Source organism: Neoarius graeffei, chromosome 3, assembly GCF_027579695.1.
Source record: "Neoarius graeffei isolate fNeoGra1 chromosome 3, fNeoGra1.pri, whole genome shotgun sequence".
NCBI classification, from domain to species: domain Eukaryota; kingdom Metazoa; phylum Chordata; class Actinopteri; order Siluriformes; family Ariidae; genus Neoarius; species Neoarius graeffei.
Window position 1 is genome coordinate 26,578,409 of NC_083571.1, and position 16,274 is coordinate 26,594,682.

Genomic DNA, 16,274 nt, shown 5'->3' on the forward strand with positions numbered 1-16,274 from the left:
AGCGGAAGTGCGTGTACAGCGGATGTAGAGTGGACCAATCAGAGCCCTCTTGTCTGCGAGGCTTCTGCGGTGGTCACAATTTTTGGGAGGTGCACACAGAGCGTCTGCGAAGGGGGGGGGGCTTCGCAGACGCCATCTGCGATGCCATCTGCGAGGACTGGGTTGTCAGCATAAATTGGCCTTAACTCTGCCATCAGTCTGTATTATGCTGTGTTCACATATATACCGGTACGAAAGTGGTATAACTGTATCGGTACAGTTTAGTGCATCTGTCCACACTAGCGAGAAATGTTTGCGGTTTCCTTTCACAGTAGTTGAAATGCGCGTGCGCGAAATGTTTCCGTGGTTACCAAGTAACTTCCTTCCCAGAATATATGGCATCCGTTATTCCGAGATCTCGAGAAAACAAAATTATTTCATGATCTCAGCTGGATCACTGTATCTCCGTCGGTAGAGACGAAGCCGGGCCAGTCTTCTGCGGAGGTGCCGCGGACTAATTTTGAAATTATCCCTTATTAAAAGACTTAATGCAATCTCTCCCTGTGCCAACCCCTGATCAAAATATTGCCTTATTAGGTGATCGATTATTCCAGACATTCTAATGACCAAAGTTGCGTCTATACAGAATGAGAAATAGCCCCGAAGTCAGCATATCACAAGTCTCTTGGCGCACCTGAATGAACCATTTCTCAGCTGTTTACTCGAGATCATGAAATAATTTTGTTTTCTCGAGATCACGGAATAACGGTTTTGTTTTCTTGAGATCTCGAATTAGGCCAAGAAAAAATAATTGTTTCCGGTTACCCGACCGACCGTTTAAAAAATGCCCCGACCCTAGACTTTTTTGTTAAATGTTTAAAAAAAAAAAGTATTTTCGCTGACCAACAATAAATTTTGAAAAAAAAAAAAATCTGCATTATGATTTGCATAATATTGTCGATCTGACAAGTGACTAATTCTAAAACGCATATATCGGACAAGAAACACTCATCGATTTCTCACGGCCTCAATCTGACGTCACGACCTCTTTCCGGGAAACTCCGGATTGTGTTGTACACAACGCTAGGCATCATGGCAGCCAACGAAGTGTTCTCGATTACCGTGATCGGTTGCGACCACACGGAAGATTGTAAGACAATAAGTTCATTTTATAAGTTTTCAACTGTAAAAGAACTCTACGAACATTATCATCCTCCGCTGGACGAGTCATGCAAACGGTATACACACAGCGCCCAGGCTAACGGCGGTATCGATATCACGATGGAAGTCACGTTGGAAAGCCTGCTCAGCAATTTTGGCTTGCAGGCACTGACATTTTGAATGTAAACGGAAGCCGGAGTTTCAAAAAATGTTAGCTATCAAAACAAAAATACTAAAAGTACACGAGGACGCAAAAGTAGAGGCAACAAAGGTGACAAATAATGCCACACCTAAAATTTATTTAAAAAAAAAACCTACCTACCCGGTATTTTGTGTGATTATAAAATAAAAAGACCTACCTACCCTATTTTTTTTCAAGATGTAATAGGAAACAAACAATTTTTTTTTTCTTGGCCTTAGTTGTTGTTTTCTCGAGATCCTGAATTAATTACCGTATTTTTCGGACTATAAGTCGCACTTTTTTTCATGGTTCGGCTGGCCATGCGACTTATACTCTGGTGCGACGTATATATGGTTTTTTTTTTTGTTTTTTTTTTTTCTTTTTCCCACCGCGGAATAACTGGAGCTGATGCTGAGTCTGACGACAGCCACGCAGAAGAAGAGGAAACAGTGCTTCGTCTGCCGCTGGAGTTGGCAGAGTTGTTCAGAAGCGACAGCGAGGATGAGGAATTCAATGGATTTGCTGATTTGGAGTGAAATCGCCAGCTTGATAAACTTGATTGACCTGTGTTTTATTATTAATGATAGGCCTATAGTTATTTAAATAAGTTATGTAGTGATTTTAGTCAGTGCTTAATTTGTGAAGTGGGAGGTCCCGGAACACAGGAGGTGGGTGGGTCCGGCGACTCAAAAAAAAAAAAAAGGCGGGGGGTGGTTTACTATAACTTTACGCACACGCGCTTATTGTGTGTGTAAAATAATAATAATATCAGACATTATGATCTTAGAAAACGCTTTAGTGACACAGTTACAGACAGTAATATGTCGTAATATTATATTATAAAATAATTTTTATTAGTCTATATATTAAATTTATCTTCTAAAATAAGACTGTACTCCTCACAACCGGTTTATTTCACCACTGGAGATCAGATCACACAAGACATGAGTTAAATGACTCATTTTAAGGATTTAAGTAGGGGATTTAAAAGCGGTTTTTTTTTTTTTTTTTTTCACTAGACGGTTGTTTTTACTACCGTACCTGTCTTTGGAGATTATATACCTATAGCCTACTTGGCCTCTGATTTGATGAAATAAAATTCGACAAAAATGAAGAATGACTCTCCTCGATGATGACTACAGCTTTAATAACACAGATGAAAGAGCCATGTGGCGATAATAAGCCCTACCGGTAAAAATATTCTAAAAGCAAACTGATTAATGCATCAGTAATAGGCTACTAATATTAGTTATAATAATAATATAGGCTATTAGTAATAACGATAGTGATAGTATTAAAGATAGTAGTAGATATTTAAAATAATCAGACGAGGCTACTTACAGGGCAAAGGGCGCGTTATCACTGCTCAGCTGTTCGTTTATTAAATAAACAATGCAGTCGCGCAGTAACCACGTGCCGCTTATCAGATACAATCACAGATTCTATGGATAGAATAACCCTTCAAAAAAGTGCGACTTATAGTCCGGTGCGACGTATATGTTTTTTTTCGTCTTCATAATGCATTTTTTGGCTGATGCGACTTAAACTCCGGAGTGACGTGTAGTCCGGAAAATACGGTATGTCGTTATCTCGGGATAAGGTGAATAAAAAAAAAAGGATTATATGAAGGGCCTCTCTCGGCTTCCGTACGGATGGAACAACGTGTGTGTGCTTTTTGTTGTCAGTGTACAGTCTGTATTTCTGGTGGTCATTTATTCAGTTGAATCGTATAAAACGCACGAGGCAGTCGAGAAAGAAAGAAAGAAACGAACGAATCTCCGTTCTTCACTATTTTATTCAGCGAAGACATCGATTGAGGTGTGTGACTTTGCGCATTATATTTGTATCGATACAGAGCCGCTTCATCTGTCCACACTACAGCGAAGCGCTACAGTACCGGTACGAAACCCAGACATTTGTGGGTTTCGTACCGATACAGTACCGGTATAGTTGCTAGTGTGGACAGGTGTTGCGGTACGAAAGTAGTTTCGTATCGGTACAAAATCCCTAGTGTGGACAGGGTATTAGATCACTGACTGTGTGCTCCTGTGGACATGGTCGGTGGTGAGAAATATTAAACGCGTTTCAAATGTTTAAAGAAGACCTCTCATGATTCTGGCTTGAGAACAGAGAGCTTCATGTTGACCCGTGAGTCCTCCTCAATCATCAGAGCCGCCAGTCAGGTCCAAACGTGCTGAATCTTTAATTTAAAAAAAAAAAATGTATTTAAAAAAAAAACAGTAGCCTGCCTTTCACATTTTTCAAGTTTAGGTCATAAAAAGAATTTTCCCTGACTTATTTTTAGTGAATTCAAATAAAAGACTTGTGATTTTACTACTTTTTTTTTTCTCCTAAAAGAACAGTTAATGGGGCGGCACGGTGGTGTAGTGGTTAGCGCTGTCGCCTCACAGCAAGAAGGTCCTGGGTTCGAGCCCCGGGGCCGGCGAGGGCCTTTCTGTGTGGAGTTTGCATGTTCTCCCCGTGTCCGCGTGGGTTTCCTCCGGGTGCTCCGGTTTCCCCCACAGTCCAAAGACATGCAGGTTAGGTTAACTGGTGACTCTAAATTGATCGTAGGTGTGAATGTGAGTGTGAATGGTTGTTTGTGTCTATGTGTCAGCCCTGTGATGACCTGGCGACTTGTCCAGGGTGTACCCCGCCTTTCGCCCGTAGTCAGCTGGGATAGGCTCCAGCTTGCCTGCGACCCTGTAGAACAGGATAAAGCGGCTAGAGATAATGAGAGGAGATGAGAACAGTTAATGAACTTGGAGCCAAAATTCTCCGCTATTTTTATTTATTTATTTATTTATTTTTCTGCTTCACCATGATGCAATTCAAGATGCTACGTCATGCATGACGTGGTGGGCTTTCCCCGTTCACGCAAAGGATACAAATTTGAAGCGGGAGAGAAACGGAGGATGCGAATGAACCGTGGAAGCCAGAGAAGAAAAGACGTCATGTTATGTACGAAGGAAAGGAAACGCAGGACCAAACTAATAAATATCGGCGCTCAGCGAGCACCTCGGTGTGATCAGCTGTTCGTTTAGCGACAGAATGATGGAACCGTCAGCGCACGGACTTCCTCTGTCTGCTTGGAATTATTTGCTAGGGAGGTCCCTCAAACTTGAACAACTTCCCAGCCACAGAACGGCCCGGGTTTTTCAGATATTACAAAAATAAACACATCACGATGACCAAGTTTCAGCGGGAACTAAATTTCACCGTTTTTCTGAAATCGAAAGGCCGTCTCGCTTTCAGAACCTGAACCATTGTGTCTTGGTGACTTGAAACACAAGTGTTCACTAATAAAACTTGTAAATAATCAGCCGATACATGTATGGACCCCTAAGCGTGAGCTCCAGCTACGTAGGACAACTCGGTACATGGCAATTAACAACCAGGCAAATTGCGCTTCCTCTATTTCTTCCAGTGAATACAAACAGCTGATTGGAAATCGAGCTATTCCTCATGTAAGAGCGCAGGTTATGTAATGTGAACTGTGTGTGTGAGAGAGAGGGAGGGAATTATTCCTGTTACTTTACAGGAGGGTTTGTGTGCTAGAACGTGTGCCGGCATTTTAAAGGTCCCATGGCATGGTGGTTTGTTGATGCTTTAAACGGGCTCGTGGAGGTTTCCGGATGTTATATCCGCAGCCTTTCTCGAAATGAACCCTCGGCACGTAGATATAGCCTCCTGGGAGAAAGCCCCATTTCAGCGCTTTTCCCAGTGCGTCGTTTTGCTAATGAGAAGCAGGAGGCGGGGAAGGGTAGAGGGTGGGGGCGGGTCTTATCATTAATATTCATGACATATAAACGTGTTACCTCTGATTGGCTAACAGCACTGTGACGCTACCTCCAGTGGGTCAGAACAAGCGGATGTGGGTGTCTTACTATGGCGAGAGAGAAGGAACAAACCGCGAAGGGAAAAATACCGCGCGCTGACGTCATTAAGGTGCGACGCGAGGAAATAAAATAAATTCAATGAATGTTTGGGTTTTTACTGAACAAACAAACATAAAATGAACGAGTGACTTAAAAAAAAAAAAAGAATGTAGGTGTCTTTGTAAAAACTGTTTTGATTGGCTATTATAACAGAGCATGCTGCATGCTTTTTGGTTTTGTAGCGCAGAGTACCTGGCTAACTGCAGGAAGCGGTTAGCTGCACAGCTAATGTAGCCATTGCAAGGCTAACGTGGCACCGATTTTAAAACTCGGCAAAACGACTTAACAGTTATACACTTACTTGTTCGGTGTTTGTGGCTGATGCGGCAGGGACGCTTGGTACGGACCCAGGCTTCAGTGACAGTTGATGTGCAAAACCTGCCCTGTACTGTCCCAAGTTGTGGAAACATTCATCAGGAAAATGCTTCCGACAAACATACACCGTCTTAGGTAGACTCAACGGCGTATTATTGAAGTAAATAAAATTAAGCCACTGCGTCTTCAGGGGCTCTCCCGTCGGCAGTAAAAACAGACTCTTTTCTGTGTTGTCGCATCCATGTACAGCGCAACTTCCATGTTTGGTGGCAACTTTTGAGCTGGGCGGGCAATCCATACAGTGGGTGGGAATCCAGAGGGGGGGCGTGGGGATCATCTCCCTTGCTGACGTAGTAAAAGGAAGTGTTTATCAACGCGCCGTTTTGACGCGCCATTCTCAAATGTTGGGCATAGTTTGGTTTACACATTATGAAATTTCTAGCCCTGGGGTGACTTAAGAAGGTCAGAGGAACTCATTTTAACGTTAAAAAACCTCAGAAAGTGAAAATTTCATGCCATGGGACTAGGGGTGTCACGATTCACTCACTCTTCGATTCGATACGATTATCGATTATTAGTATTCGATTCTTTTCGATTCATTTCACTTTAAGTTGATAAACAAGTAAGAAATGATGTACTTTGACTAGTTTCACTTTAATTTGAAAACTGTTACACACAGGTAAAATTTTCAGTCAACATTAACTCAAAATAATGAAATGAGCAATAAGGAGAGTTGGGCTACGTTCACACTGCAGGCTGAAGTGACTCAAATCCGATCTTTTCGCCCGTGTGTGACCTGTATCCGATCTTTTATTGACAATATGAACGACACAGATCCGATTTTTTTTTCAAATCCGACCCAGGCCGTTTGGATATGTGGTCCTAATTCCGATTCCTATCCGCTCTTTTCATATGCGACTTCAGGCTGAACCGCCAGGTCGCATTCATCCGACTTACACGTCATCAACAAGCCACAAATGTCACTATTCTGCGCTGAAGTAGGCGGCGGGTCTCTCAAAAAAAGTTACAGCAACATGGTGCGCATGACATCAATGCGAGGGATGCTTCGGGCTGTGAAGGTTCTGAATCTTCTCAATGGAAGGACGCAGAGGTTAGGGAGCTGATTTCTGTTTGGGGGGATGCAGCTATTCAAGCTAGATTGGATGGGTCATACCGCAACCGGGCGGTTTTACTTCCATAAACACTGGCCATGCTCACTGCGTGTGACGTCGTCGTATCCTGCAATGCGCATGCGGAACACTTTTAGGCCCAATTCTAATTTCTACCCCTTCCCCTCCGCCTTCCCCTTGGCCCTTCCCCTTGAAACTGAGCTACAAGGGATAGGGCTTGAAATTCAACCCTTACGTATTGGGATAGCCCTTCAACGATCGCATACGTCATCGCGTACCTCCATCAGCGTTTACGTTAGCAAAACGCGACGCGTCATTGGCTGCGACCAGCCGCTACAGTCAGAGGCAGAAATCTCTGCTGGCAGGGTGTGATTTGTTAACTAACACCACTGAATGGGATATCTTTGGCGCTTCGTGCACCACATCCGACAGAATGAGGTGTCAGAACACTCATGTAAACAATAAAAGCGAGAATAACAGAACAAAACGTACGCAGTAAAGCAACCGAAAACAATACTCACTCCCAAAGCTTTTTAGCAGCAGCTTGGATTTCAGAAATCGCTGCTCATTCTCAGCTCGAAAGCGAATCAAGCGGCGTGTTTCCTCTGGATAACAACTTAAAACACGTAAATAATGGAGAAAATACATTTATGACAATCTTTGGCCCGGGAACCGCCATCTTTCTGAAATCCGCATGAAATCTCGCTGAAATCCGCATGGCATTGTGGGAAATCACTCAAACCCCTTCGTTCGGAGTCTGCTCCAGGAAAATCTCCGTTTGGAGGGGTACAGAAGCCCGACCCCTTCCCCTACCCCTCCGCGTTAACTGGGATTGGGATACCCCTACCCCTTCACGTGAACGCGCAAAATGGAGGGGAAGGGCCAAGGGGTTGGTCCAAGGGGTGAAATGGGATTCGGCCTTAGGTCGCTTTTCGTTCATACTGAGGATCACATACAAGTCGCATATATTTGTTAATGTGAACGACCTCACAAAAAAATCGGAATTGAGCATTAAGCCTTGCAGTGTGAACGTAGCGTTATACACGGTATCGTACCTAAAATTTTATCAGAAATATAGATATGATACTATGATTCTCCCCAACATGCTACATTAGATAAGCTAACCTCATTTATAAAAAGATACACACTTATATATGACCAGTGATGGGAATAACGGCGTTAGAAATAAACGGCGTTACTAACGGCGTTACTTTTTTTTAGTAACGAATAATCTAACTAATTACTTTTTACATCGTTATAACGCCGTTCCCGTTACTTACAATAAAATACTATGCGTTACTTTATTAAAGCTGTTCTCATCTGGCACGCTGCTCGTTCAGCCTTTCTTTACTCTGCTTTAGTGTGGGGCGGGGAGATGCGAGACAACGGCACAGTAAGCCAATCAGAGTAGATTTGGACAACATACGTAGGTAGGCCACGCCTACTGCACACACTTTCAATCGGAAGACCCAGCGATGGCGAGCAGTCAGCCCAGCACTGCGCTTTCAAACTGGAAATACAGCATTACTTTTCATTACTTGAAATAAAAGGCAAGAGTGTTTACGTGCAATGCACATTATGTCGAGGAACAAAGCGTTTGTCCTCGTCAGTGGCCAGTAATTAGTAACAATTTTAATAACTACAGAAATATATTAAATTTGATAGATGTCTTATCTCACACTGTCCCACAAAACTATTAATATAGTGTAGATAACGTTACTAACTGGTTCTGTTAAGTGTCCATTTCAGTCATTAAACACATTTAACATTTACTTTTATTATGATTACACTAAATTTTTTTTTTTGGGGGGGGGACACAAAATGTAACGGAATAATTACTTTCCCTGGTAATTAGTTACTTTTATGACAAAGTAACTCTGTTACTAACTCAGTTACTTTTTGGGAAAAGTAACTAGTAACTATAATTACTTTTTGAAAGTAACGTGCCCAACACTGTATATGACGTGTATTTGATATATATATGATGTATATTCATACATTGTTACTTTACGGAAATCTTCAATAAGTTTGGTCTTTTCATGCCAGCCTGTTGTAGACCTATAATGCACATGAAATGACACTCCTCACCTCAACATGTCCTTTACAATCATTTAAGCCACCATGGGCAATGCTGAAATCACTGCTGCAAACAGTACATCGCGCGAAACTCTCATTATTTTCTACCCTTATTAGACAGGGAGATTCTTTTCTGTAATCTGAGCTGAAGTGGGTTTTGTACTTTCGTTTTTTGGGGCGCGCGCTCTCTCTCTGCTATGCCGGTCGGTCCTCGAGAAAAGGGATAAAAGCCCGCCCACACTGAAAGCTGATTGGCTTATTTTGCTGAGTAACCCAGTCAGAATGCTCTTTGTCTGGCATGCGCTACATGAACAGGCACACAGGCAGTGTTGCCACATTGGGTGGTTTTAAGTGCATTTTGGCGGGTTTTGAACATATTTTGGGATGGAAAACGTCAGCAATATCTGGCAACACTGCACACAGTCTCCCTCGCGTGCGCACGTTCTAAGATGCGTGATGCAGACCTTAATGTTGCGCGCGCACGCTCTTGCTCGCTTCTATCAATATGCAGGAGACTCCCGGAAGTTCTGGGAGACTTGGGATGCAAGGTAATTCATGAATCGAATCGAAATTGAAGTATGACGAATCGAAATCGAATCGTACTGCTACCGATTCGATTTTCGATGAACCGAACCGAATCGTGACACCCCTACATGGGACCTTTAATCCAAATGAAGTAATGTAGCACCACGGCGTGCTTCGGAACACCGTCCGACTCGTCGATAATTAATTTAAAAAAAAAAAACACACCCGCCCTGGTTATGACTCTCTTTTTTTTTTTTTTTTTTTTTTTGTTCAGTTACAGCCTCTTGCAGGATTCTGATTGGTCAGCCAGCAAGCGAGGCGTTTCCGCTTTTCCCTGACGAATGAACGAACGCCTGCCGGATGTTTTTTGTTTTCCGCACCATTTCGTGTAAACTCGACAGACCTTTCTGACACACGCACTCAGACGAAACGGTCTGGTTTGTCAGCGTCATCTGAAGCTCTTGACCTGTACCTGCAGGGTGATGTGACTCGTCCTGCTGCTACACGATTGGCTAATTGGACGACTCATGAATAAGCAAGTGTTACGTATACGGATTTATTTATTTATTCGTATTAAACGACTAGCTTATGACGCAGTGCCATAATCCCTGCTCCGTCCTGAACCCTGCGGACTCCCTGCCTCTCGGTGCCACCTCCCGTAGGAAATGTCGGAATGCTGCGAGGGCGGAAATGCCATGCTCTGAGAATAAACATCCCCCGTGGCACAAATCCACCAGTCCCAAGCTTTCGTGCACGGCTCGTTTTGAAAGAGCGTGTGGCCATGATGGTGTGTGTTGGTGGAAAAAAAGTTTGGTTGCACTCTGATGGTGTGCACACGTCAGAGGGATCTCTGGAACATAGAAATAGAAATGCCGTGCTTTTTAAATAAAGGTGCACGAGGACTTATGTATATGACGACGTAATTTTTTTTTTTTTTCTACAGATATTCGAGATGTCAACTTCTTTACTTACAAAGAAGGTATCTGGGATTTTTTTTTTTTTCCCCAGGCGTTTTAAGGAACTAGCTTATGGGATCTCCACAGTGACGAGAGTTTTCCATTCCAGTATTTTTTAGTTTCTATTTCATATCAGTTCTGCTGACTGCGACCACTAAAGGTGGCACTGAACGCTTAACTCGCTGAAAATTTCCCATGGTTAAAGGCGAAAGAGAGAAAGCCGCGAGTTCTCTTGTTTCATGCGGCAGGAAATTGGGGGGGGGGATATGGAGAGAGTGAGAGAGAGAATGACAGACTGGTATTGTGGAATCTACAAACATGCCTTTCTTGTTAAACATTGATCTGAAGTGCATTGCGTCATGGAATGGTGAGTTTGCATGCAGCACAGGAAAGGAAGTGTGTCTGCACTGGAGTGTGGATTGTAATAGGCTTGCTGCCTCCTGCTGGTTGCTGTGTGTAACTGCAGGGCGTTGACGCATTAAAGGAGAGCAGAAGGCAATTTTTTTAAATCAGAATTCTGTTTCTCATCTCATCTGTAGCCGCTTTATCCTGTTCTACAGGGTCGCAGGCAAGCTGGAGCCTATCCCAGCTGACTACGCGCAAAAGGCGGGGTACACCCTGGACAAGTCGCCAGGTCATCACAGGGCTGAGACATAGACACAGACAACCATTCACACTCACATTCACACCTACGGTCAATGTAGAGTCACCAGTTAACCTAACCTGCATGTCTTTGGACTGTGGGGGAAACCGGAGCACCCGGAGGAAACCCACATGGACACAACATGCAAACTCCACACAGAAAGGCCCTCGCCGGCCACGGGGCTCGAACCTGGACCTTCTTGCTGTGAGGCGACAGCGCTAACTACTACACCACCGTGCCGCCCAATTCTATTTCTCATTTTATCAAATATAGGAATGCAATTCTGACCGCCATGAGTGAAATACGCTCTGTAATATATCAGTCCATATGTCAAAGCAACGGCCGTAAACGAGATTGGCCGAGACATCGTAGGGCAGAAGTAAAACGTACAGCAGAAACCAAAGTGACCAACATCTGCCGACGTTGTCAAAAGACGCGCGCGCACCCTCTTGAGTGCTGACGTAATCAAACCGGAAGTTTTCCCTGCGTCCGAAATCGCTCCCTACTCACTATGTAGCGTGGACGCCATTCTGTAGCGCCGTCCGAAACCTGAGTGAGGATTATGTAGGAAATGCGCTCAGTATAATATGGATTTATCACAAAAATACACACGTGTTTATTATTTTGAAAACCCACCAGCCGCCTGACCTGGCACGTTTTAATCATACGACAGTAATGACGTAAATACCAGCGCGACGGATTCGTCCTTATCCTGCCGTCTTTCCAACTCTTCTCTACTCCACGCTGGTTGGAAGTCGTATGGAATAATCTGCATCGCTGATGAAGCTGGCAAATCTCGACATGAATCTAAATTGGAATGGCGTTGCGATCTGGTATGGAATAAATTTTGTGCCAAAATGTTCATACAATACTTTTGAAATATCAAACAAAAACGACAAGTCAATTTTTTTTTAGACTGGCAAACAAATTATTCGTGTAATCGTGCAAAATATCAGTCTATTACTCTTCAGAAACCTTTTATTTTTGTTCCACGTCTTTCTCAGTTTTGTTTGGCGTAATTTATTTTGGTTGCGATTCCAGCTTTCTCGTTTGCGCTCCCTGACTTTTTGTTCGCAGTTTTGGCACAAACTTCACGTGTGGGCGGGCTGTCCAGGAACGCATTCCCATTGGCTAACTTGCGTTTGACTGACAGCTACGCTCAGCCATTCCCTACTCGGATTCTGGCGGACTGTTTGACGAGTGACCGATCCATTGACGGTAAACAAGGATCGAGTGGACTTCAGTGGCGACTATGATATTGAATTAATTCAACAAAGTGTAAGTACGGGACAGATGTGCTGTATGTGTTGCAGTAGTGCACATTATGCAGGTGTTTCATGGCAAGTCAAATGTTAGCCTTAGCGCCACTACCCAATATAATAGCTGTCTTGCTAACGTTAAACACCTGCATAATGTGCACTACTGCAACACATACAACACATCTGTCCCGCACTTACACTTTGTTGAATTAATTCAGTATCATAGTCGCCACTGAAGTCCACTCGATCCTTGTTTACCGTCAATGGATCGGTCACTCGTCAAACAGTCCGCCAGAATCCGAGTAGGGAATGGCTGAGTGTAGCTGTCAGTCAAACACAAGTTAGCCAATGGGAATGCATTCCTGGACAGCCCTAGCCTGGGCCCGTCCATCCTAAGCGTGACACAACACGAGGGCCTGTTGCGAGCTTAGTCTGGCCAGGCAGGCTATCTACAGGATTTCCAAGCTCCCGAAAAATCGGGAGCCAATCAACTTTGAGCATCTCCAACGGCCCTGGGTAGAGGCGTGTTCAAGGCAGTGACGTAGTAGAACTGCGACCGGAAGCCATAGATTGTTTACAGAATCTATGCCGGAAGCGCTTCATTCACATCACGAACATGGAGCAGCGGCAAGCCTTTAACACAGCGGTAGATGCTGTATTGAAAGCATTCAACGGGAAGTTCTCATTGAAAACGGAGCAAAGAGCAGCCCTGGAGGTATTTATCTTCTTCTTGTTACTCAAGCAGTTTCCGTCGCGTCACATACGTCAGAGGAAAGAGTGATGTGATTGGTTTAAGCTTCGTCACAGCCTTTTCTGGCTTCGACCAGTAGCAAACTGAGGCATTTCAGGGAGGCGGGTCAACCACGGGCTCTGGGAAACGGTTGGGCTTAATAGCTTGGCCAGACCAAATGCTCGCAGAGCTTTGAAGTCACGTTAGCCAGGCTAGGACAGCCCACCCATACGTGAAGTTTGTGCCAAAACCTGCAAGCAAAAAGTCAGGGAGCGCAAACGAGAAAGCTGGAATCGCAACCAAAATAAAAGGTTTCTGAAGAGTAATAGACTGATATTTTGCACGATTACATGACTAATTTGTTTGCCAGTCTAAAAAAAATTGACTTGTCGTTTTTGTTTGATATTTCAAAAGTATTGTATGAACATTTTGGCACAAAATTGATTCCATAATCTGGCCGCCGTGTAAAGTTTTCCAAATGGCGGCGCTGACACTTCACGTGTGAAGATCGCGCGGATAAGCGACGCCTGCCGCGGACCAAACGAACCACATTCAACACGGCTAAAAACCGAAAAGGCCGATGTGTGTCAATACGTGTCACGATATAAGGTTAATAAAACCGAAACCGTAATTGAAGAACACGTGAATTCAGAAATGAAGCAAGTTTAAAAATGACTTCAGTTCCTCTTTGACATGACCCGTGTTGTTTTGCAGGACCTCCAGATCGTCTACTCCTACCTGCATGGGATGGAAGCGCTGTCCAACCTGAGGGAACACCAGCTCAGGTACACGCGCACAACAAGCACTCAGAAGTGGCGGTTCTGTGGAGTGAACTCTCAGCCGTTTGGGATGTGTGCACAGGCATGCATTACGTTCATGTACATGATTGATGATTATTTTTTTTTTCCAGGTTGATGTGTGAAACTGTTCGCTACGAGCATCATGAAGCCAACGAGGTTTTATACTAGTGAGTATATCTTCACCGTTTAACGAAAGCTCATCTGTCCTGACTGGCCGATTCTCGAGCCCTGTGGTTTGACTTGATCCAGGGCTAAAAAGCAGAAGTTCACCAGATATCCTCATGCATGTTTAGTTTCGCCATAAAAAGTGCTGCTCTGATGGGAATGTGAGCGCCCGGTTCCTCGGACTCTCTCACTTTGACTCTCGGAGCAGCATGATGTTCATTCACATGTCGGAGAGTCTTCCGCAATGCCAACTTGCTTTTATCAAAACACTTGGGGTGGGTGGTGTGCGGATGCTGGTAATGGGAAAATAATCAATGACCGAGTGATGTGATGCAGCCTGATGTACTGTCGGCACCCCGAAATCGAGCGTTTTCCCCAAACAGCATGTCCTGAGTAGGGATCGACCGATATGTTTTTTTTCAGGGCCGATACCGATTATTATGGAATTGGGATGCCGATAACCGATATGTGCAACCGATAAATGTAAACATTATAATTCACATGAAATTAAATATAGCACACACTGACCCAGACCTTCATATCCATGAAATGTATGTTTAATTGTAAAATTGAACATGACATTTTGTGCAGGGAGATGCCAGCAGCATTTGTACAATAAAGTCAAACATTAGTTAGAATAAAATGAGAAATAAAATAATAATAAAATAAATATTCACCAATAAAAAAATAAAATCACTCCCTACTATATTACAGCTCACCATTTTCAGTGGAAAAATAAATGAAAATACACTCTGGATTCTTTTACACTAAGAACTAAGTAAGACTTACCAACTTCAAGTAGTTTTTAAATAATGGCCCTTTTCCACTACCCTTTTTCAGCTCGCTTCAGCTCACTTCAGCCCGACACGGCTCGCGTTTCGACTACCAAAAACCAGCACGACTCGGCTCGCTTCAGCCCTGCTTAGCCCCTAAAACTCGCACGGTTTTGGAGTGGGGCTGAAGCGAGCCAAAGCGAGCCGAGTGAGGCTGGGGGCGTGAGCAGACACTCCCCTGTGCACTGATTGGTGAGGAGGAGTGTCCTCACATGCCCACACACGCCCCGCGAGCACGCTGGGATCTGTAAACACCGCAAACCCGGAAGAAGAAGAATTACGAGAATTTCTGAAGCCTTATGCGCCTCGCCTCATCTATACGCTCTTGCCAGTATCTGTCCGCGTTGTCGGTGACAACAAGCCACAGCACCAAGACCAGCAACACTAACGACTCCATGTCCTCCATGTTTATTGTTTACTATCCGGGTCGTGAGACTACCGCTTAAAAGCTCACTGATGTCACTGTTTGCGCTGCTTAACGACATCACCTGACGTCCACCCACTTTCGCTAACTCCACCCAATGTGTCCACCCACTTCCAGCCAGCACGGTTCAGCGCGGTTGTAGTCGAAATGCAACTCCAACAGCTCGACTCAGCTCGACTCAGCACGGCACGGCTCAGCCCGACTCAGCCGCGTTTGTAGTGGAAAAGCGGCATAACAAACCAAGTGTAGGGAGCTGCCTGCAGCATTTTTTAAAAAAGTAAAATCAAACATGCAGTAAAGCAGGGGTCCCCAACCTTTTCAGCACTAGGGACCGGTTTGGTTCAGCATTGTTTTGCTGCAGCCCGGTGTGTGTGTGGGGGGGAGGGCGTGGTCTCACACGCGCGAGCTGGGGGGCGGGGTGTCTACGTTTAGCAGACACTGGGAGAATGCATTTAGCTGACGCTTTTACAAATTAGAATAATTGATTATTTGAATTGGAGGACAATTTTGGTGATCGTTTTGGTTCCATATCTGGTGTTGTGCATGCGTTAAAAGTAGCGAACTTCAGCTATGAACAGTAAGTAAAACTGAATCAGGAACATAAACTTGAACGACAAAATTGAACTAGGAACATGAAAACAACATGCACAACACAATAGGAATAGGTGCTGAAACAAATTAAAGGCCTAATTTTATTATGGCATAAGCCGATTAAATTTTAATGTGAGCCCTGTGCTTGTTTCCCTGCAGCTAGAATGTCCCATCTGGGGGTGATGTTGGACAGTGACACTCTTAATGTATTTGAAATATCCAATCGGTTTCTCAGTTTTGTTTTGGTCACTGTCATTGCGGAAAACCCGGCCTCGCAAAGATAAGTAGTTGGGAAGGGCAGCAACGTTTTGAGCGCTTTTACGGCTATTTCCGGATATTCCCGTTTGCCGTTTACCCAGAACGCAGGCGGAGAGTTTGTTTGGTCAAATTTAGTCTTAAGACCACCGTCATTTGCCAGCTCAATCAGCTGCGCTTCCTCCTGAACGGACAGGTGGTCAGGAATTCTTGCAAATGGATTGCGGATCCATTCATTCTTATCACGCGGATCTCGGGAGGCTGGGAAGTAGCGGTCGAATTCTTTCGACAGCCCAACGAGGTGGTCACGAAC

General features: G+C 44.2%; 1 protein-coding gene across 1 annotated transcript in view; it reads left to right on the plus strand.

Moving 5' to 3' along the window:
- Positions 1-16,274, plus strand: part of rapgef2a (Rap guanine nucleotide exchange factor 2a) — a 149,972-nt gene that overhangs the window by 43,073 nt on the left and 90,625 nt on the right. The window contains exons 2-3 of the mRNA XM_060916582.1: positions 13,608-13,678; positions 13,804-13,860. Coding sequence (XP_060772565.1) covers positions 13,608-13,678; positions 13,804-13,860 — 128 coding nt within the window. The remainder of the gene's footprint in view (positions 1-13,607; positions 13,679-13,803; positions 13,861-16,274) is intronic.